This window comes from Perca flavescens, chromosome 18 (assembly GCF_004354835.1).
Source record: "Perca flavescens isolate YP-PL-M2 chromosome 18, PFLA_1.0, whole genome shotgun sequence".
NCBI classification, from domain to species: Eukaryota; Metazoa; Chordata; class Actinopteri; order Perciformes; family Percidae; genus Perca; species Perca flavescens.
In genome coordinates, this window is record NC_041348.1 from 20,146,683 (window position 1) to 20,169,781 (window position 23,099).

Genomic DNA, 23,099 nt, shown 5'->3' on the forward strand with positions numbered 1-23,099 from the left:
TGTTTTAAGGATTTGAAAATACTCTTGGGCATACATGTAGCTTCACATCTTGGCATTCACAAAATACCAATGTTATAATAATAGGCTATATTAGTCACAGGGACTGTTTTGCTGCAGAACTTTTACTTTTGATACTTTAATTTGCTTGAATCATAAGCTATTTCTGTACATTTAGCCTACTTAAATATGATTTTGAATGAACTTTACTTGTATTGGATTATTTTTTACATTGTTTTTATCTACTTCTGTTTAAGACAGAGGGCCTACAGTTTTGCTCTGTGGTATTTTTCTCTCCAAATTATCAAAAGATATAGGCTACCTTCTTTTGACCAGTTTCTGTACGGTTATCGTGCGCAAAATTATGAGGAGCTTTTTGGACTGAGTCTTGCCATCGCTCCTGAAGAGCTCTCATCATCACCATCATCTAATTTATGGGCCTAATTAGTGATTTTTGTCCTCTTGGTTTCTCTATCTATCACACTAATTAAGGCATTTTCTGCCATCTGACAATAACGGTCATCTCAAATAGTAATGATATGCCGATTTTACTTGGTGCTCTGCTGATTAGCCCGCAGAGGAAAGACATCCAAAACTTAGTGAATAATGTGACGAAGTGAGACTTACTTTTAAGTCTATATGTTTAATTCATGCATGCATTAATAATAATAATAATAATAATTGTAAAAAAGGCCATGCCCTGAGCATGCATTCCCATTATGTATCCACTGTGTCTGATCACACGCTCTGCATGTGCACTCTCTGTTCCCACCCTGACAACGGCCCCTGAACGCAGCAGCGAGTGAGAAGCACGGAGGAGCAGACATCAGCTGGACTTGAGTTTAGACTGCGGCGATTTTTGACGGACAGTTTCTTTTCCGTGTGTGCGTCCATGGACATTTAAGTTTAATTGTTGTGTTAGGTAACACACCGTCAGTGTTTATTAGCCGTGAATGTATTTAGGTTTCTGTTAGCTTACAACAGGATTCAGAGCTAGCCGCTAGCTTGTAATAGTCAGTTTAACTGTTCTACATTTTAATAGCTATTGTTTTCTATGCTGTCCACTGAATATTTCGGTTGTTTATTTAGTTTAAATGCTTGTTATAATTCTTATGACTGTCATTTATATAGGTTACATGAATGCCTTGTGCTTGCTAATCTTTAATTGATAGCTCATTGCAGTCCAGTTACTATTGTTAGCCATTAACATTGCTCTGTGCATGCTATTTGTAGCTGGCTATGTTTTAGCTTAGGTTTGCCTTTGCTATTGGTCTGTAACTATTCTTTCTAAACAGTCTGTATTGCTGTGCTTTGTTGTTACAGAACCACACACGCACAGAAACACAAGCCTATTTGTTTATATAAACCATCTAAACTGCAACCCTGGACTCTGCATCTCCTTTCTCCCCACACTCTCACCTGAATATTGGAATATTGTCCTGACCCGACACCCTGAAGCGATTGCTGCTACACCTATTAACCCATATTTACACCTTCTATCATACAATAATAATATGAAAGACTTGTGCTTTTTGTGTCTATTTGCGATTTTATTTTTCAAAGTTAAGGTGTAACAAAGTGAACATCCATAACTGCACAAAAAAAGAAAGAGGAAAAAACAGGGTATAGGTTATAATCATTTCCTCTTCCTGAAAGCCACACTAAAAATAAAAAAATAAAAAATAACAGCCTAAAGAAATTGGGAACATCTGAACAATTAGGTGAACTCTGGTCAAGAGAAGAAGAGTTAAAAGTGCCATGTGCAGTTAGAGGCCAGAATCCATATTTACCACTGGAGATGTGCGCAGGCATCAGAATAGGCCGCTAATACCGTGCACACTCTCTCCCCCCTTATTTTCATTAGGCTCTGATGACTGCGGAATTGATGCGGCCTGCAAGTTATCAAGAGCCACTAATTTCACATTAACGACCATTGACTGCGGTTGCTTGATTCGAGGGGGTTCTTGACAATTATCACAATCAGGATTGGAGCCCAAATCGTTTACCTTGACTCCGTGATTATTTGCTCCGAGCCGAGCGCACATTGCAAATTGTATGGTGTCAAAAACCCGTAAATAATGAGGAGACCAGGAGGAACGGCTATCACTTTTCAACACGCACGTGCACGCACACTCACACCTCCCCCTTACACAAACCGAAGTGACCTACACAGCAGTGTAAACTCTTCCGTTTTTTGTGATTAACTTGTGTGATAGATAGATAGATAGATAGATAGATAGATAGATAGATAGATAGATAGATAGGCTACTGTAGTTCAACAATCAATTTATTAAATATGACGTCAATATTAGCATTAATATAGGCTATTTTGTATCATTATTATAAATAGTAATTTTATTATTGATGCTATTGTTATTATTATTATTATTATTAGTTGTAGTATTGTATAAGTTAACACTGGAAAGTGCATTTTTTTTCTGAACAAGATGGTATAGTCTTTTCCCAGTAATAGTGGCAAAAGTACTATAAATAGTAGGCTTTGTGAGGGAGAACCCGTATAGGCACATAGGCTTATGGTGAAAGCATCCAAACAAATCAAATTAATGTAGTTATAGTTGTAGTTAATTAATGTAAAGTTATACTTTGATATACTACTTAAGTACACTCTATATTAGTATAAACTTTAAAAGTTACGTTGTATAATTCAAATATGCCCTCAAAAGATGACATTGTAGGCTATATTGTTTATGTAATTCATTCACATTTCATTTATGATGACAAGTTGGTACTGATCTGATAACCGTGAAGTACTCTCGCGAGATTCCAGGCCGTCACATGATCATGTTGGGAGAAAACCAGGAAATCGTGGGTTGTGTAGAGTGAAAGAAGAGGAACATATGCTTTAATCATCGTTTTCGATCATGTCTCTTTATAAAAACAGTCAGTTTTTGGTTTTGTTAGCATTAAGTACTTACGCCCTCGCGTCTAGCGTCGGAGGAAACCTTACCGCTTCAGATTCAGCGGACAAACTGAAACAAAGCCTGTCTTTGAGCCCTGCTGCTCCTGTTGTTGTTGGGGTTGACTCGCCTGTGTTTAAGCCCGGTGTGGACTCCCTCTTCTCCCTCAATCTGCTGTCTTCCTTCCCAGAAGACCTGGAGATCAGCGACTACTGCAGCGATCTGCTTCACATATTCGGACAGCGGTATGTCGCCTATGTCAACTGCTTGGTGACTGCTGCCCGACCTGTTAAAGTTTGCCAGAACTGTTTCTCCAGTTATGGCAGCCTCACGAACATCTATACAAACATATCATCAGACCAGGTACGTGCCCAAATACAAAGTCATTGTCCGTGTTTTAGTTTAGACAGTAAACTGTCTGCCTGCATAAAGAGGACAGCAGGCCTTGTTTGTGTGAAGTTGTCTCACGAGTCACGAGTCTTGTGATGTGACTAACTGGTGGTGACAAATTCGAGGAAACGCGAATTCATCTGCTTGACTTACAATCAATACCCAGTTTAGGAACACATGTTTTTCTTCTTTTAGCGGATCTATTTGTCAAAGTGGAATACAAACACCTGAGTGCATGTTAAAGCGTGCCTGTGTGTCCTCAGATGGGTCCTGGTAATGTGAGCTGCAGGGACAGCCTTCTGCGCAGTGATCATCTGATGCTGGTTTATCTGCTGTACAGCAACATGGAAGACATTTGGACGAAATCAGCCTGTGACAGTAAGTCCTCTGCAGGAATTTTAACAGATCTGAATTATTGTATTATTATTGTGATTATATGTGTGTAATTGTGAATCTGTGCCTTTGTTTAAACTTCTGACTCGCACAAATATGGGTATGCATTTGATCACAGAGGTCAAAGTGCGGGGTCAAGCACAGGCAGTATTCTGTTAGCTTCAGTGTTTTTCTTTAGGGTGCTTTAGTTAGAGCGAATATGGGGGCATGATTTTCACATGCAAGGTTTATAGTAATTATTTTCATCATCGATTCATTCATTATTCATTTTAGTCTATATGTTTCTAAAATGGCAATTCCCAAAGCCCAAGGTGATATCCTCAAATAGCATGTTTTGTATGACCAACAATGCAAAACACAAATATATTCAGTTTACTATCCCATAAAACAAATAAATGCAGCAAACCCTTACAAATAAGAAGGTAGAATCTTTTAAACATATACTTAATTAAACATTAATGGTGATGACAATGATAGGAGTAAAGAACATAATAAACTATTTAATTTACTATTTGTTTTAGCTGTAGTTGGTTTCTGCATACACTTTTTTTGATGACATTGTCATTGTTTATATTGAACTGAACCTGGTTCAAATTTGAATAAAATAGGGGAGTGATTTATGTTACAAAGGTCAAACCATCACAAACTACCACTGTACATCTGATTTTCATTTGTCCACGTTTATTGAATAAATAGACCTTACTGATGATTGTTTTTACTTCCTGTTGTGCAGACTGCATCAAGGGATTCCAGAGTCTGACCAATGACACGCTGTACTTCATAAGCACTCTCAACCAAACTCTCACCTGCTTTGAGAAGTATCAACAGGTACGCCATAAATCAGGTGATGATGTCTGTCTGTCTTTGATGACTTGATGTTCAGAAGTTAACAAGGATGTCTCTTCCTTACAGGGGAATCATACAGAGCTGTGCAAAGACTGTAAGAATGCATACAGAGACCTGAATGAGCTGTACAGCAGAATGGAGACAAATCTGACTATGTGTATTGACATAGAGGATTCGGTATGTATGTCAGGGAATCCTATAACTCTTTAAGATGGGTAGAGAGTAAGCTGCGCCCCCTAGAGGAATCTGTAGACACTATAGGGTGATCACAAGGGTCTACGCCAACTTTTAGCTGGTGACAAGATAATGTGTTTTGGAAATGTTTGTGTCATGCCCAAACTGTGTCAAAACATTGCTATTTAACAAGTTGATGTTTTAGCCTTGATTATTTAATTATATGTTCTTTTCCGTGGTTTAGTTTGGTCTTACAATATATCAATGGTTGCTGATTTCATATAAGAGGGTGTTGATAAGAAAAACTAGTAACATTGTGTGACAAAAATGGAAAATTGGGCATGGATCTTTGATTCCGGAATGTGATCAGAAATGCAAGAAACTGAAAAAGAATGAAATGTGTTTGTGGTTGCAGGACCATGCTCCTTGAATCCTCTCCCAGACTTGTCAATAATAAATGCAAGATGTAGAATCCCTGAATACAGTACACATTTGAGGACAGAAACCTAACATGGTTGAATTAATAATGTCCTATAATTGTGCTGAGCTGAAGTTTATGTTGCGTTTGGCAATTTGCCTCATTTCAGATGAATATGACTCGCAGACTGTGGAGTAAGAACTTCAATTGTTCCTTCCCCCGTGAGGAGACGGTGCCTGTCATTGCTGTGTCCAGCTTCATGCTCTTTCTGCCCATCATCTTCTACTTGAGCAGCTTCCTTCACTCCGAACAAAAGAAACGCAAGCTCATACACCGTGAGTAACCAGCTTAATTCACCCATTGTCACACAGGGAGATTTTTTGACGGGGTTTGGGGTCTTTTGAAGAGGGAGGGGGGGTTGACTGACTGTGATATTGGGGTTTGGCTGGGATGGGGGAAGTGTGTGTGTCGGGGGGGGTTCTAGGTTGTTCTAAAGCATGGTGGGGTTGCCTCCTGCAAACCTCTGGATCGTAGACAAGTAGGATTTATTTTAGTGTGTGTTGGTGGAAGACGGTTGCCTTGAAGGTTCAGAGGGCGTTTGTCAAGACTGAGAAGGATGAGAACTTTTTTTATTCATACATCAGATGGCCTGCGATGGTCAAGGACACATTTGGTCTCATACAAGAACCACTTGTACGAACAGATTTGTTCTTAAGTAGCACATACAAGTGATTTAGAAGAACTTGTCACATTCTTGTAGTTAGAATTTTCTCCTGTTGTACGAGTCATGTGCAGATAATCTGCCTTTCTCTTGCAGCGGGAAATACACTTATTTGGCTTGAGCATGACCGTATAACATTACCTACTGTATAGGCTCATATTTTCTTATCTAGTATCTCCACGTCAGACCATACCTCTTTATTATGTCACAGTACGGCCCTGCTTTGAATACACGTCATTGGATATTGTACTGTTGATATTTTCTGGTTTTCGGGTCCCCTAATACGACTACTGAAGCATCTAAATATGTTATGTTTTCATCTTATAATTTTCCACAGCAGGACTTGAAGCCCTGATGTTTGAAATTCTTCTTTTTACTCTTTGGCAACATTTTTGTAAATGAAATTTGTCAGCAAATAGAGCTAAACAGGTGGCTTCATATGGCAATTTATAGGCGATTTATGTTAATAGATGTAGAATAGAATGTTCTTGCATGAGGCCCATTGATTTCTCTGCGGTCCTTCAGAGATCATATCAACTTCATTATTTCCATCAAGAGTGTGCATCTATAACAGCCATCTTGGCTTGTCTCTGAGCTTTATTAATGCACTTTTTATTTAACAAACATCTTGTACTTTAATTACTAGAATAACTCAAACTATGACCGAAAAAGAAATTTAACTACTCAAATGGTACTTTTGGTCATTTCTTGTAGGGTAATGTAAATTCTGTGTCTTTACAGCCAAACGGGCAAAGTCATACACCACTCTGATGAACATTCAGGACAAACTGAGCTGAAGAGGAGACAGGTGAAGACTGAAATGAAGGACAACACTCTTTTAGTGGAAGTCACAACCTGGGAGAAGATTTGACTCCTCATCGTGTTGTGTCTGAGGTTTGAATGTAGAGGACTCAGGAGGCTGCAATACTGATCAGTATTCAGAGGACTTCAATGATCTAGATAAACGAAAGTGAAATGATTTGGGCACATTAAACATTTGCTTTCATATTCTTCAAATATTCTTCTCTTTTAGAAAACAAACAAATTGTAAGTGACATTTTGGATATTTATTAAGCGGGCTATGTTTGAATCAAAGTATATCTGACTTTATAAACTACTAATCAGATGGTTGTTAATTGTTGCTGCACAGATCCTGGCCTCTCCTTCCTTTCAACTCGTTAACAATCTTCATGTTGTACATGTCACAGCTAACGTGTGTATGTGCGCTATTTATGGCTTGAGAAATGGGTTTTCTGTCTCTAATGTATGTCCAGAAGAGAGCTGCAAAAAAGGAAGCACTTGATGTCCATTAGTGGTGACATGTATCTGCTGTAAGAAGAGGGGGTGCACATCAGTAGGGGGGGGGTAAATAAAGACATAACACACATAATGTAAGAGCACTCCAGAGTACCACACTGTGATGTTACCTGTTTTCCAGTTAGTGTTTATGTGGTTGCATAAAGCTTTTAATGTGCTTTGTTGTTGTTTCCCACTGATATTTAACCTAATTTGTTAAGGGGTTTCTGGCTACTCATGACAGTGAAGTCCTTTATGAGTTACGAGGGTTGAATTGATGAATTAGAAATTAATTTGCTGTGAAGTAATGTAAATGTTAATTTTGAATGCATAATCTCAAATAAATACTTTTATGTCAGAAACAACCTGCAGCACTTATACCTCAACCAATTTTGTGCTGATGATAATTTAATCCAAGTGGTGGAAAGTAACTAAGTATATTTACTTGAGGGCTGTACTTAGGTACAATATTACTTAAATGGATTGTATTTATATAGTACTTTTCTAGTCTTAACGACTACTCAAAGGGATTTTACATTGTACAGGACCATTCACCATTCACACACATTCATACACTGGTGGTGCAGCATCGAGGGGAACTCGGGGTTCAGTGTCTTGCCCAAGGACACTTCGACATGGGACTGCAGGGCCAGGGATTGAACCACAGAACCACTTCCGATTGGTAGACGACCACTCTACCAACTGATCCACAGCCACCCTTTAAGTAGGCTATTTACATTTTTATGTTACGTTATATGTCTTCCTCTTACTACATTTCAGATGGAAATATTGTACTTTTACTCCATTACTATTATTTGATAACTAGTTACATTTCAGAATAACATTTGCATCCAAAATCTATGATGATCTCTTAAAATATGATGGCTATATCGAAATTCAGTTAAAATTAGTCCCACATCAACCAGCTACAACTCTAAAATGTTGCTTACATGTTAATGTATCAGCAATAATAATGTAATATTATATCTCAAATAATACTGCCAATGTGCCAATTTGCACAATTAGTATTTCTACTTTTAATTAGGGCCTACCTTACCTCTCTACTTTGAATGCAGAACTTTTACTTGGAGTATTTTATATTGTCGTGTTGGTACCTATAGCCTACTTAAAGGGTCTAACTACTCCGTCACAGTGACTGCAGTTTAATTATGTCTAATGAGCCCATATTGTATTGTGGTCAAAGCTTGTTTCTTCACACAGTAATGGCCCTTGTTCTCAGGTTACATGGCCTTGTGTTTCTTGCAACAAGGCGTTTCCTCCGTCATTAGCAGCTAATCTAGATGCGGGATAAAGATACTTGGCCGAATAATCGCAGCAACACATCCGTTAAACTCCTTTGGCTTTTTGGTCTTGTGGAGCGCAGCCACTGCTGGCCATCAGCGGGTCTAAGAGCATTACTGATATGCCGAGTCATATGATCCGGTTGCGGCCAGCAGAGCGGCTAAAAACACAGGCTTTTGCCATTTGCACTCCCGCTCAGTGAAGTGTGCGGCGCGGCCCGGAGCTCAAGAATGACAGCAGTGATTCCCCTTAAGCCTCGTTGCTTTTCTGAGGCACACCGGGTCCTTAAGCGAGGCTAAAAGTCATGAAAAACTCCCAGCAAAATTGACCGGAGGCCGTACGTGAATCAGAAAACCGATGGAAAAGCGATAGTCCCCCGTGAGTCAGTGATTTACAGTCAATGGTAGAATCGCAGTATAAAATACTCAAATACAAGCAGCTAAAAGTCCTGCATTCAGACTGCCCAAGTATTGGCAAAAGTAGAAGTAGCCTACTCATTATAGAGAATTAAAGGTTTAATAATGTAAATGTAACACACACACACACACACACACACACACACACACACACACACACACACACACACACACACACACACACACACTTTGTTCGCTCATTCATTTGGATGGTTGCATGTTGGTTTGGATGGCAATCATTGATCAATTTTATGTCTGATTGACCTGGAACCTTTGCATATAAGAGATTTTTTTTGTTAGCTGCAAGAAGAACATTTTTCATTTGAATGTTTACACGCTTAAGTAGCCACAAAGCTGCATTTATTGCTTTATATAGGCTACATTGTGTGTGTTTTCTTGCCCACAGTACATATACATATACTCTGGGCAGTACATACTGTAGATACTGTGGACAGTACAAATACTGTGGGCAAGAAAACACACAATCAGCAGCACAATCGTGCAATGATAAAGACAGCTGATTTATATTCTCACTGAACTGACTGCAGTGAAGCAAAAAACACAATCCACCAGTAATCATGGCCTAATGCCACACATAATTATTGTACACCTAATCCACTCACAAAGAGCTTTGATAGGAAAAAATGACTCAGAATAATATTACTGTAATTGTTACTGTTTATGTGGAAGACATTAATATCATTTTGTAAACTGACTCATATCCTGATCTCTACTGCTTGCTTTAGTTCTCTGCTGGATTAATGTGGGGAAAGAATGTGCTGAGGTTTGTATTAGAAGTTTTGTAGAAAACTACATAATGACCACTAGCGTTTATACACACTTGCAAAATAAATGATTATGGCAGTTATTGCATATTAATGTACTTTCAAAATGGTTAAAATTAGTCTTTAAATTAGATGTTGTAGCATAGTAGTGCCCTACATAGCTTAATTTCTATACAATACTCCTAATGCAATAATCCAGAACCTTTAGTACACATGTGTCAAACTCAAGGACCGCGGGCCAAATCCGGCCCCTTGCAGAATATAATCCGGCCCGCATATCAATTTCGGTTCACAATAGATTTTGGCCCACCTATAGTTGTGCACCAAAACCAAAAACACGGGAAAGTGTTTTTTTTTAACTGCAGTTACGCAACACTCAAAAGTAGAATTTGGCAGATTTGCAGACTTTGAGACTCAGAAATTCCATATTTATGCCGAAAAATTTGCTTGATTTGCTACATTCTATGATGGCTAAGGAACATTTTTGCTGACTTATGTAGGGCTTTATGTAGACAAAAATGCAAAAAAAAGTATTAAAAAAAAGTCAGAAAAGGTGACAAAAATGTGAAAAAAGGCAACAATTTAAATAAAAAGGCGACAAAAACGTCTGAGAAAGCCATAAAGAAGTTGGGGGGAAAAAAACATACAAAAATGACTACAGCACTACAGCGATGTCAAAATAGTGAGGTGAAGTAATACAGTCAAAGATATTTGACATTTTCGATGAAACAAAAGCACGTCAATAAACTCTCTACGTCTGGCCCTCGGTGTGATTCTCTTTTTCCAGTGTGGCCCTCTGGGAAAATGAGTTTGACACACCTGCTTTAGTACATCAGCAGTGCTCAGGGACGTAACTAACCAAACTGTAATTTTGTCATAAATGCAGGCTGTATATTTTGTCTAAAAGACACGTGCTATAAAAACCCAAGTTTTATTTCAAAACTAGATTCCAACAGTTTTATTGATTCATTTCTAGAAAGAGAGTTAGCAAGTATATAAACCTCCTCAGATAGAGCAGATGTCAAAAATCACTGTTTCCAAATAATTATGTGACCCACTTTTTTTTTAAGCCAAATAAAAGACAGTAAAAATGTACATTTTGTAAAATCTTGACCTTAAAATTGTGCAACCAATCATTCCTTTATTTTGGGCTCTCAGTTTCTGTAATATGTGAACTCCTTAGGTGACTTCTTTAAAGCTGAGGAGGGAATAAGGCAGGAATGTCGGAGCATGACGGCTGCAGTTGAACAAAACCAAAGAGTGAAAGAGACTGAGATCATTTTATCTACTTTTTTAGGCAACATATGAGTAGATCCCCTCCCCCACGGTAATAGCCTCTTCGTCTCTCTGCATATCCGCATCTGTCAGTGTCCCTCACTCTCTCTTCATATTTAAAGGTAACAAGTGTGCAGCTGAACATTTCAATGGCAACACTGTTATGTATAAAAACTATGCCTGTTTGCAATAGCAAGATGGCAAAATCATACTTCTCTTTGTACCAGTCACCTTGATACAAGGCCAATTCATTTAATATTTGATAGAGACGTAGGGAGATGCTCTTCATGTTGTTTCTGAGTCTGGCCTTCCTTTTTCATTTATTAAATGTAATTCTTGTTGAATGACTGTTTTGTTCTTTGGCAAGGTCACAGCCTCCTGTAGACAAAATGCCTTTGAATTCTCTACTGTCCTCTGCAACCATCCTCCACTCCTCTGTATTTTGTACAGCAGCGAATGTCTCCTTCTTTATGGTAATATTAAGAAACTGTTAGTCAGGACTTAAGTTGTTATGCAACCCCTCCCCACCACCAACACTCTAAGCTGTCAGTTAGTTAACTGGCTGAAGGTTAGGCTTAGATTATGCACCTCTCAACCCCTGAGCAATGAATATGATGCTTTGTTGAAGGAGTAAACATATGCCCCTGGGGGTAGGAATTAGCAGACACACACACACACACATGCAGCCTTCCTCACAGAGCATATGAAGAGTGAATGGGGCTTATTATACACCTGCGAGTGGGGTCAAAGTCTGTCAATCCCTAGCTTATGGTATTATAATAGATTATAGAATCACTCTCTAATGGCAGTCATTCAGTTTGTAATCTCTGCAGCTTGATGCGAAAGCACTCAGCGTTCAAGCTAAGGGTCTGTTGAAAATAAGGCCTTCTCCTCATTTATCCCTTGCTTCCCCCCTTTCACAAAGGTCTTATGACAAGTCAGCTGTTGGTGACATCACAAATGCTGGATCATATGTCAGAAACCTTTGCTGGCTGACTTACATCCCTTGTGGCTCAGCAGCAACTGAGGCCACTTGAGGCCAAGAGAGTGGCGAGGTGCCCCGGGGGGTGAGGGCGAGCATGAGAGCTGACAACAGGCAGGAAGGGTAGGGGGGCAGTCCTTAGGGAAGGAACATCTGACCCATGTGTGGGTTTGTTTGTGTGGACAACTAGAGAGTGCCCATCTTGCCATCAGCTTGAGAAGACATTTAGTATTTGTGTGCAATGTTTGCGTGAATTAGAAAGTCTGGATATTGTGCATGTGAGTGACTGGACTTTTGTTTTTCAACAGCACACATGAGAGAGAGAGAGAGAGAGAGAGAGAGAGAGAGAGAGAGAGAGAGAGAGAGACAGAGAGAGACCCACATGGCTGCTAAATGTTTGAAACATGCATCTTGTCAAAAATGAAACTTTTTAAGGATATTAGTTTGTGGAACCTGAGTAGAATTTTGATCACAAGAGAGTAGTGCCACCTATGGTCAGTTTCTGAATATAACATTAAAAGTACAGCTCTGTAAACATGTCACTATTTTTTGCCACTAACAGTGCATGCTTCTTTTGTGAACATTAAAGCCCTTACGTTTAGTGTTTAATTATACTTTTCCCTCACTGCAAACCATGCAATCAATATTGGGCCATTTTTATCGCATGCAAATTATTACTAGTTTTTTTTAAACTTTACTTTACTTTTTTTTCTCTATTTGAGATACATTAGGAGTTTTGCAGACAGTTAGTTGTCCTTGAAATATATTTTTTATGTTTTTAAAGATACAGATATTTTGGTCTTGAGCTGTTATCTCATGTTGATTTAAAAACTTGCATTAGGTCTTTAAAAGTAACCTGGCAGACCTCATAGCTGCCAATTACTAACCTATTATATAGTGCAGTTTTATAATTGTAATACAGTTACTTCCTTTTCCATTCGATACGAACATAACAACTGTATTTATAGTTCAGGTTGTTTTTAAACATGTAGCTCTTCTGTAAAAATATGATGTGTAATGTGCCTTTTAATTTTAACATACTTAATGGCTATCGCCTTAATAAAACAAGTGTCAAAAACTGAATCCAAATCTTTCAGGAAAACTGTATTTTTTGGAGGAAACCGTATTGTTGCTCTGCTTTGAGGTATAATAATAATAATAATAATAATAATAATAATAATAATACATTTTATTTAAAGCGCCAAGGTCACTTCGCAAACAAAAATGTTGTTAAAATTATAGTCATCTCATAAAAATAAAAATAAAAGTCAGTCAGTCCATAAGCCATATAGAACTTCTAATAACCACTCAGAAGTTTGGAAACAGGATGCTACCACTAGATGGAAGCACCAAGCCATATGATAAACCAATGATCCCAGAATATCAGTGTTTTCATCGCTCTGCATTGGTACTATTGCACTGTTACTATTTTTTCTATACAGGCTACCGCTGTATATTTGTAACAGTCCACATATTCAAGGTTGAACCTGTGTCAATGTAATGCATAGTCCTTGTTGTGCTGCTGTTGGACCCTATGTCTCATGTGCTTTTTGTTGCTACAGAATTATTATTTATTTCAAACTTTTAGAATTATATTAGGCTACTATTGGCATTAAAAAAGCCCCCCCAAAAAAATGTATGACCGTAGAAGACATTTGTAGACAAAAAAAACTACTACTTATATACTGTATTAAAACGTGCAAGGGTCAGAGCCAGAGAGCATTGACAGTGAAACATAAAGAAGATAACATCTAAATATATGTCGTTTTTGTTGTTATATAAAATAATCTTTTTGTACATGATTCTGAAGTTTCGCGCTTACGAGCGGCACTGAAGGCAGCACTCGTCACTCTGGTGGCTCTGTCGCCATAGCAACGTTTACCAAACAGACCGCTGCGACACAGACCTGCTACTTTTTTATCACTACACTATCTAACAGTTTTTGTCATTAAGTTTTACACAACATACTCATAATATGGAAGAAGTTGATGAGGTTCCAGAAGAGGCGTCTAAGCCCTCGGTGTTGTCCGAAAATCAAGAGGCTAAGAACGGGTAAATCGGCTACTTAAAAGTAACGTTAACGTTAGCTAGCTAATCAACCTAGCTAATATATTTTTCATACTGCATGGGCTATTTGTAATAATAATAAAAATGATGATCGTAACATACAATTCAGACACTGCAGTTTTTTTTATCTATATTTTACCGTGCTTAGTTTTAGTTTTCATTTGAATACAACTGCTAAATGTACACCTTTAGGGTCTCCACGCAGGAGGTTGAAGAAGGCCCAAGTATGGAGGTCCGTGAGGAGTTCAATCAGGAGCCCTGGGAAAGCCAGCCTCAAGAGAAGGTGGTAGAGAAAAGTGAAAAGGTTTGTTTAGTTTCCAAACCCATCTCTGTCCATGTCATATTGACAGTAATTTAATTGATCAATGTATAAAAGTCACAATTTTAATTATTGCGAATTCATTATGTTCTCCTGGGACAGTGGCTATATCTGAAATTATTAAATCCAAGTATTCATTTTTAGAAGAAGGATGATATCACATCACACAAAGCTACAAAAATGTCAAGGATAATTAAATAAAGTCTAAGACTTACAGTATTTCCATTGTGGTCCTTGATGTAAAGACAGCAAAGATACTAATGAAGCAACGCAATAAATAACTATATCATCAATAAAATGCCTTCAAATCATCTGTCCAAAACTTACATTATAAGTAGGATAATAAGCTTACTTCCAGTTTCCCCATAAGACATAATTGAACTTTTAAAATTGTGTGCTTACTTATTATCATATTGTGCATTATAAAGTGCCTTAGGTCTTTTAATGTTTTCCCAAGACCTTCAAACAATTTTGCCTGATAACAACCTCTTCTTCAAAACAATATTTTAAATGCCTTTATTTCAGCTCTTACTTGAGGAGTTAATAAATCTAGACTTTACTTTCCATATACGCAATTGTGTTGCTTTAACAATATGAAATGAAGAAAGTATTGTTGATGACCTAACAACATATTTTCCATGACCACCAAAAATGGGCGATAGTAATTAAGTGATGTATCAGTCAAAAATAGCTACTGGTTATATCATTGTTATTAATAGAGAGCTACTATTTAACTTGATAGAAATTTCCTAACATGTACTCAGGAAGAAACTGTCCTCTTCTATGTTAGCTAATCCCTCCTCAGAGGATGATCAACCTGCAGAGAGATTTGACGAAAATAGTGACCAACATCCAAACTGCAGCTGACGCCAAAGAGTCGATGCGAAGGACAGAGCTGGAGAAGGCTCGCAGAGATAGGTAATCTTTTAAAAGTCTCTACTATCTCCTTTAACACTACCATACCTTCGTCCTAAACCAACACCCCATACCATATAGATGACACACTTAAAAAAAAAAACCTAAGGGAAAATTTTACTTTCTACCCCTTCTCTTTGCCACCATGTTTGTCCTTCTTGGTCCAGATTGGAGCGGCTGGAGAATGATGTAAAATCCAGCCAGGAAATATTTGAGGAGATCACCGGAGGGTGGTCGATAGCTAGGCAGAAGGTGATCCCTCAGGACCTCCAGGAGGCCCTGAACAACCAGCAGCAGTTATGTGCTGCTCTTATAGAAGACAAGAAAAAACTCATAAATGACCTGCAACAGGTAAATTAGATATCTATCTATCTATCTATCTATCTATCTATCTATCTATCTATCTATCTATCTATCTATCTATCTATCTATCTATCTATCTATCTATCTATCTATCTATCTAAATTGTCTTCTGAAGGCCTTGTCCATTCATTTGATTGCTTGCTGTGTGTTGTCTAAGCAGGAGCTGAAAGTTGGGGATGATCGCTATGTTAAGGACTTGAGGAAGCAGGCAGAGGAGCTCAACCTGATGATGGAGAGAATGGAGGACCAGATCAAAACACTGACAAAGGCCTACAGGGAGGAGCTGGCCCAGATTGAGGTAGGACCCAGATCTAGGTTAAGAAACAGCTTTGAATAATTTGTAGATTCCATTTGAATCTGCAAAGGGAATCAGATGGATGGGGTTTATTGCATCAGTGAGCAACAGGGATTTCATGCATTCATTGTCTTGATTAAATCCACGCCTTAACCTTTCAGCTAGCAGCATAGCTGTATGGATGGCAAGGATTCCCTGATTTTTCCTCAAATGCCACAATGAGGTTCACATTTGTGGTTTTGAGTAAAATCGCTAACAACTATTGATGTTGGATGGATTGCCATGCAATTTGGTACAAATATGCATGTCCCCCTCAAGATTAATTGTAATAACTTTGGTAATCCTCTGACTTTCCATCTAGCATTGTCATCAGGTCAAAATTCAAATATGTCCAACACTGGTTTATTTTGATTAAATACCTGCCAAACTACCATTCCCATCAGCCTTAGCTGGGCTTTGTGTTTAGTGCTAATTAGCAAATATTAGCATGCTAAGACGCAGAATTAGGATGGTGAACATTGTAAACATGGTAAACATTATACCTGCTAAACATCAGCTTGTTCGCATTATCATTGTGAGCATGTTATGCTAAAGTTAGCAGTTAGCTCAAAGCACCGCTGTGCCACTGGCATGGTTGTACTGTAGTCTTGTTTATGCAATTTTTGTCATTGTTACTAATGGATGCTCTTGTTGTGTTAGTAGAGAGTTTATCATCAGGAAAGTGAAGTCTTACTTACAAGAGACAAGACTGAATGGGAACAACACATAAAGGAACTTTGGGAAGAAGAGGTCAGGAAAACTGAAATAAACACACACACACACACACACACACACACACACAAACATGCAGACTCAACCTTTGGTCTTCTTTTATCTTAATTCATATCTTGTATCTTACATATATGAACTGTGTATCTAATGATATTTAATCAATTTCTAGCTGGAGAGGCTGACACAGAGGAAGAAGAAAGTGGAGCAGTATGAAGTGATAATTCACAATCTGATGTTGGAGACTACTGACAAGTACAGCCTCGTCCAGACAGAACAGAATGCAAAGTTTCAGGTTTGCACAAATATCAAGATGAACCATGATAGCTTATCCTTTGACAGAGAAAGTTGTGCTATGAGCTCTATTTAAAGGTCCCATGGCATGAAAACTTCACTTTATGAGGTTTTTTAACATTAATATGCATTCCCCCAGTGGCTAGAAATGGCGATAGGTGTAAACCGAGCCCTGGGTATCCTGCTCTGCCTTTGAGAAAATGAAAGCTCAGATGGGCCAATCTGGAATCTTGCTCCTTATGAGCTCATAAGGAGCAAGGTTACCTCCCCTTTCTCTGCTTTGCCCGCCCAGAGAATTTGGCCCACCCATGAGAGAGAGACATCATGGCTTTCAAACGAGCAAACTGGCAGTTGGTCAAGGCCACACCCCCACCCTCCACCTTGTCCCTCCCTCTCTCCTCCTCAAAAGCTTCAGACACAGAAATGGCACATACTAAGGAAAGCTCATTGTGGGACTGGCTTTAGTGGCTGTAATTCTGCACCAAGGCTGAATTTCAGGAAAGAGACTTCAGATACAGTATTAGGGGACCACTAAGGCCTATATAAAAGCATCCAAAGAGCACCATGTCATGGGACCTTTAATAAGTGCTCCTGATGACCCAAGCATTTTCTTTTGATGATAATTTATTTAAATTGGAATCTGTAATATTGTAGATAATGTTAGTGATTGGGATTACATTGCCAAGAATAAAATGTTTCAAGTGTTGAAAGCCCTAAATCTCATTCTTGCCTTTTCAGGCTCTGGATAGAAAGCATCAACAGATAAAGGTCACCAACATGATCACGAAGCTAAAACAAATAAAGCAAAAGGATGAGATAGCAATAAGCAACTTCAGCCTGGCCCATATGAAAAACAGAGCCATCAGGTAGTACAGATTTTCACACACACACACACACACACACACACACACACACACACACACACACATACACACACACACACACACACACACACACACACACACACACACACACACACACACACACACACACACACACACACAGAGTTATATTTAATTTACTTTCTGTTTCTCTGGCTGTCTTTGTGTTTCAGTCTGCAAACGGAGATGAAAAACCTAATTACTAAGAATTACAGTCAGAAGAAACAGTTTACAAAGAAGAGCCGGTATTTGGCTGTGGACTACAAACGCAACATCCAGCAATATGAACGCATAAAGAAGAAAATCAAGTGAGTCATAATTATCCTATCAGTTTACAGTTTTTTTCGATTGCTAAACGACAGTGGGCACAACTGGAGTCACATGTGCAAAAATATAACTACAGTCTCCACAGCAGCAGTTCATGTGGACCAAACTCTAGTTCATTTTTCATTGCTTGAACACAGTTTTCAAAACTCTACACACTTATCCCATCACTTTAACCACAACGTGCACAACACTGTAGATTTACAGCACTTTGTTCAAATGCTAACACACTGCTGTCAAAACTGTAAATCACACTTTCAAAACAGAATAGATTTCAGTCTGGTGCCTATCAAACACTGCTGATTGCAATTTTAGCTGAAAGCCTAAGCAAGTGGCTTATTTTAGACTAGTTAGTGAACATATATGGTATTTATACAGAGAAAGCTCAGAAAGTCTTTTTTTGTATACAAACACCAAATAAGAATGAAACAATTAGACACTGTACCGTTTGAGAGAAACAGGTAAAAGAGCAAAGATACCAATATGTCCAGGTAAGAAGTCTGAGGTTATGTACACAGCTATAAAAAAAAAAACACTATATCTTTACTTTAGTAAAACTGTGTTCTTACTGTTTTTCAGAAAGTAATGGAGGTGAAAGCAATAGAAACACCACATTCATTTGTATTTAGAGATGATGCAGACATCCAATGTGATGAAGAAAACTTGCCACATGATGCTGGAGAGAGGCAGGATTAGTCACACTATTCTTTGGTACTGTTACGTATGTACCTTTAGTTTTTTCCCCCAGTAATTCCATAAATTACTAGAGACAAAATACTTTATTGAAGAAAACTGCTGATTTTCATTCCTTCTGGTTTACCTTATGTTAAAATTGGTATGCTATATAATCTATATTTTTTCCTTAAATAAACTGTTGAGTAGTGTCAAGTCACTCAAATTGTTCAAACTGTAAAGATGAGAAAGTTTGTAATTTCTGTATTGGTGTTTGACGCTAGTGTTTTTACCCTCAGTGTGTTCTGAGTGACAGTGTGTGTTATCTCAGTGAGGCCTGTGCATACTGTTTGAGACGTGTTAAGAGTTGTGTTGCTTTGAATGAGTTTTGCAGGTGATATGAACTGTTTAGCTCAGGTGACTGTAGGTAGTGCAGACTGTAGTTTGAGTTTTGCACATGTGACTCCAGTTGTGCCCACTGTCGTTTAGCAATCGAAAAAAACTGTAAAGTAACACTGATATACTGCATGACTGAATCTTTGTCTTTTTGATCTTCTCTTTTCTTTACTCCTCCAACCCTCCCTCACTTCATGCAGGCACTTTGCAGTCGCTGATGCCAGAAAATTTGAGGAGATGTGGCTAATGATTGAAGCAGAGGTGAAGCAGCTAGTTGAGAGGGTTTTGGTCATTGATTCACTGATCTGCAAGCAGCACCTTGGTTTAGCCTGGGAGCGACCTCCTATGGAGTTCATGGAGAGCTCTGGTCCTATCCAGCCTCAGAAACAGGCCTGGAGGCCCGCCCACCAGGCTGTCTCCCAGCTGTTTCACACCGGGCAGGCTCTACAGTGTAGTCAGAGGATGATGGACCTCTCAGTTGGGCCGAGGCTGGAGACTGACACTGAGCGCACAGACATGGAAATGTACAAGGAAAAGACAGCAGTTCAGAGTGAGAGCAGTGCAGAGATGGAGGAAGGGAAGCTGCCAATGGAGACACAGAAGAAAGTGATGGAGCTGCTTTGTGATGAGGCGGTGAGAAACAAGTTCATTATTTATGTGTACTAGTACAGTGCCCGTTCAAAATGTGCCTGTTTGGAATGGGCCGATTGCTTGGCCTGTGGTATTGCTGCTTTTAGAATTCTCCAGAACCAAATTGTACCCCAAAATTATTTACAGAAGGACCCCAAAGCCACTTAATATGCAACTCCATGGTATAGCCTACTAGTGACTTAAAGTGTACTTAGCTGTACACTTAATTAACCAGGCCCAGGGTGAGTCTGATGAAAACTGCTGTCTTTGCCGGGTCAGCTCCGAGATTGTCTCGCATTGCACAGCGCTGTGGAGGAAGCTCCGAGATTAGGGTATATTCTGCCTCTGTTTAGAAGTGGTGAATGTACAGCTCACAGCAACTTAATACAATATAGTGTTTGGCTTTTGTTTGATATTTAGTGGTGGCTAATGGCTATTTACTAATTTTCCTAAATGCTCTGAGTGAATTTAAGCTGGGTTTTTATTGTGAAGGGTAGACACGGAAAAGCTAGCATTAGGAAAAAAACGCCTTTTTTCCAACCTTTTTCAACATGACAGTTGCAATGTTCCTGTCAGCTATGCGCTCGTGCTCCAGGAAGGTGAAGAAAAGTTTGCTTGCTATATCCAGCAATCATGTAACGTTGGAAGCAGCAAAAAGTGAACCGCAGTCAAAGCCGGTAAACCTCCCCGCTGCTGTACAGAGCGTGTCAACAGCCTGCTGCGTGCTGCGCCAGCAGTTTTAAAAATATTTTTGAACATGATTTTTTCCCTCAACCTTTATTGTTCGGCTGTTTAGTTTTATTCACAGTTTTTAATATCCAATGCTGTAGCGTGACGTGGTCATTCTCAGATTCTAGTCAGAATAACTTTAAGATTACAGAAGAGTTTATTAAGCAGTTGTTTGTACAGAAGAGGACAAGAAGTTATCACAATCACAAATATATTAATGTCACAAACAGTAATAACGTGTCTATATGCATACAATATATTAAAGGAATAGTTCGATATTTTAGGAGATACACTTTAGTCCGGAGAGTTAGATAAGTTAAAGATAAGATAAAGATAAGATAAAAAGATTAATACCACTCTCACGTCTGCCCATTAAATAGTCTAAAGTCTCTTCTGGTCACAGTGATGACAGAAATAGTCTGGCACATAGAAACATCCATTTTCGGACCATCAGGCATTTAAGTGGCACCTAAATAAGACACCGAAATCCGCGTTGCTATTCGGTCTGGTAGATAACGGTCGTTAAGGCACCTATGCCGTATTAGCACCGGGTCTGTGCAGCCAAACTGAAATAGGAGTAACGAGGCTATTTTTAAAATGTAAGGAGTAGAAAGTAGAGATAATTGTGTGATAATGTAAGTAGTAGAAGTAAAAAGTCTGCTGTAAAGTAATTACTCCAGTAAAGTATAGATACCCAAATTTCTACTTAAGTAAGGTAACAAAGTATTTGTACTTTGTTACTTGACACCTCTGCTATTAAAGGATGGGTTAACAATTTTTGAATTCTGTCTTAAAAAATAGTCTGGCCCATATGAATGTTGAATGTTGGTTTTGGTTGCTCTAATCATTCTCAATCATTTATGACATTATGTGACAAGCATTTTCAACCAAAAGTTCCCCTTCCTTCTATCTCAGGGCTTCCTGATAGAGGATAAACTCCTAAACCTGCTGGCTCCCCTGGAGAAGGAAGAACAAACCGTTGTGAAGCTGGGCTCTCTCCTTTGTGTGAGTTCATGTAGTGTAATGCATCAGTTTATTGCTGGACTGTTTGGAGCAAATACTGAACAACCGGACATATTGTTTTCTCTTCCAGTCTTTTGGCATTGAAGAGGAGGATGTGCCCAAGTTGGCTCATTTCTTATTAAAGTACAAACATCAGCAGAGAGAGCAGACCGAGGTGAGGGGGGGAAGAGATGAGGATTGCAGTGGATGGATGATTGCACAATCAGTGAGTCTTGGACAAACAAGATTATTGGAATTAGACAGTTACTATTTCTTAGTTTTTTCTGCCTGCCTGCAGGGTGTTTGTGATGAGTCGGATGAAACCAGTAAGAAGGCAGAGGAAGTGGAGACTAAGTCTACGACTCATTTGACCTTTGAACTCATTGATCCTAACCATGTTGTACCTGCTCTGAAAAGTTTTCTCCAGCAGCACATGAGGTCCAGGTAAGACCACATTTACACTCATTTAAACCATTCATTTATGTAATTATCTGTCAGATTTTAACATGAAATTATGAGATACAGTAGTCTTTCTCTATGAACATGTGATGCTAATGTCTTCCTGGTGCTCTCCAAGGGAGAGCTCAGCCCGCCAACATCACAGTTTTCATGTAGAAGCCCGGGATACTTCACAGGATGAAGCCTACTGGGAGAGTATGGGCACTATAATCTCTGAGGACAAACTGAAACTCTGGGATGCAGCGGAGAACACATTTAAGCAGTACCAGTGAGTAACAATCACACACACACACACACACACACGCACGCACGCACGCACGCACGCACACACAAGCAAAGTAAAGCAAAGCAAAGCAAAGCAAACACCAATCTTTACTCAAATGTTTGTGTGTTTGTGTGTGTGTGTGTGTGTGTGTGTGTGTGTGTGTGTGTGTGTGTGTGTGTGTGTGTGTGTGTCTCCAGGGCGGTCCTGACAGAGATCTCTGAACTCGTCCCTGAGACTCAGAGTCTGAAGCAGCAGAACAGAGAGCTGCGGATGTTGCTACAACAGTCTCTTAACTCAAGAGTATGTGTTTGTGTTCATGTATCTGTCATATTTTTCTTTTTCTGCTTTTTTTTGTCACATTTCAGTAGCAAATTAAATTGTTTTGGTCGGGGAAAACAAGCAGGTGTGGACACCTGTGATGTACATTTTGGCATTTTCTAGACCAAAAGATTAATGAAATATAGTATTGGCAGATTAAACAATAATGAATATAATTGTTATTGGCAGCCCTAGTGTATTCAAATAATCCAATCTATGAATTTGATAGGACAGAAATGAATGTGCTTTTTCTCTAATATTATCCATCTGGCATCTTTGATTCTCTGATAGGTCAGCACAGAGCTGGAGATGCTGTAATCCAAACTCAACTTGGAATCAGCAGAACTGGGGCAGTGTGTGGAATCATCCTAATGTACATTCACTAAAATAAAGCCTCTATTAAATCATGTTTTGGTTTACAGTTTTTACTTTTACATTCTCAGAATAAAGACATACAGTAGGTAGAACAATCAACTGTAACATTTGTAT

At 38.8% G+C, this 23,099-nt stretch overlaps 2 protein-coding genes across 3 annotated transcripts; both read left to right on the forward strand.

The window, feature by feature from the left end:
- The first annotated feature begins 2,756 nt into the window (after window positions 1-2,756).
- ostm1 (osteoclastogenesis associated transmembrane protein 1) lies at window positions 2,757-7,524 on the forward strand. Its single transcript, XM_028605433.1, has 6 exons — window positions 2,757-3,278; window positions 3,569-3,683; window positions 4,432-4,526; window positions 4,611-4,721; window positions 5,306-5,471; window positions 6,599-7,524. The coding sequence occupies exons 1-6, from the start codon at window positions 2,880-2,882 to the stop codon at window positions 6,652-6,654; spliced, it is 942 nt and encodes a 313-aa protein (XP_028461234.1). The 5' UTR covers window positions 2,757-2,879; the 3' UTR covers window positions 6,655-7,524.
- Window positions 7,525-13,794: 6,270 nt separating this feature from the next.
- On the forward strand, window positions 13,795-23,017 carry drc1 (dynein regulatory complex subunit 1 homolog (Chlamydomonas)). 2 transcript variants are annotated; one of them, XM_028605812.1, is made up of 16 exons: window positions 13,795-13,965; window positions 14,173-14,284; window positions 15,090-15,217; window positions 15,382-15,565; window positions 15,738-15,875; window positions 16,575-16,661; window positions 16,813-16,935; window positions 17,673-17,800; window positions 17,989-18,123; window positions 19,408-19,840; window positions 21,482-21,571; window positions 21,660-21,794; window positions 21,867-22,012; window positions 22,146-22,295; window positions 22,490-22,592; window positions 22,902-23,017. In XM_028605812.1, exons 1-16 carry the CDS (start codon window positions 13,889-13,891, stop codon window positions 22,926-22,928), a joined length of 2,196 nt encoding a protein of 731 aa, XP_028461613.1. In that variant the 5' UTR covers window positions 13,795-13,888; the 3' UTR covers window positions 22,929-23,017. The 2 variants fall into 2 exon arrangements, with proteins under 2 accessions (XP_028461613.1, XP_028461614.1); XM_028605813.1 differs by having other exon boundaries at window positions 21,660-21,743.
- Window positions 23,018-23,099: the final 82 nt, after the last annotated feature.

What these genes read in the sequence shown, in the direction of transcription:
- ostm1 (XM_028605433.1), top strand. Translation starts at nt 2,880, where the DNA reads ATGTCTCTTTATAAAAACAGTCAGTTTTTGGTTTTGTTAGCATTAAGT. An exon ending in CAAACATATCATCAGACCAG is followed by an intron (nt 3,279 to 3,568) that starts GTACGTGCCCAA and finishes GTGTGTCCTCAG; the next exon opens with ATGGGTCCTGGTAATGTGAG. An exon ending in GTATTGACATAGAGGATTCG is followed by an intron (nt 4,722 to 5,305) that starts GTATGTATGTCA and finishes GCCTCATTTCAG; the next exon opens with ATGAATATGACTCGCAGACT.
- drc1 (XM_028605812.1), top strand. Translation starts at nt 13,889, where the DNA reads ATGGAAGAAGTTGATGAGGTTCCAGAAGAGGCGTCTAAGCCCTCGGTG. An exon ending in AGGAACTTTGGGAAGAAGAG is followed by an intron (nt 16,662 to 16,812) that starts GTCAGGAAAACT and finishes ATCAATTTCTAG; the next exon opens with CTGGAGAGGCTGACACAGAG. An exon ending in ATGAAAAACAGAGCCATCAG is followed by an intron (nt 17,801 to 17,988) that starts GTAGTACAGATT and finishes TTTGTGTTTCAG; the next exon opens with TCTGCAAACGGAGATGAAAA.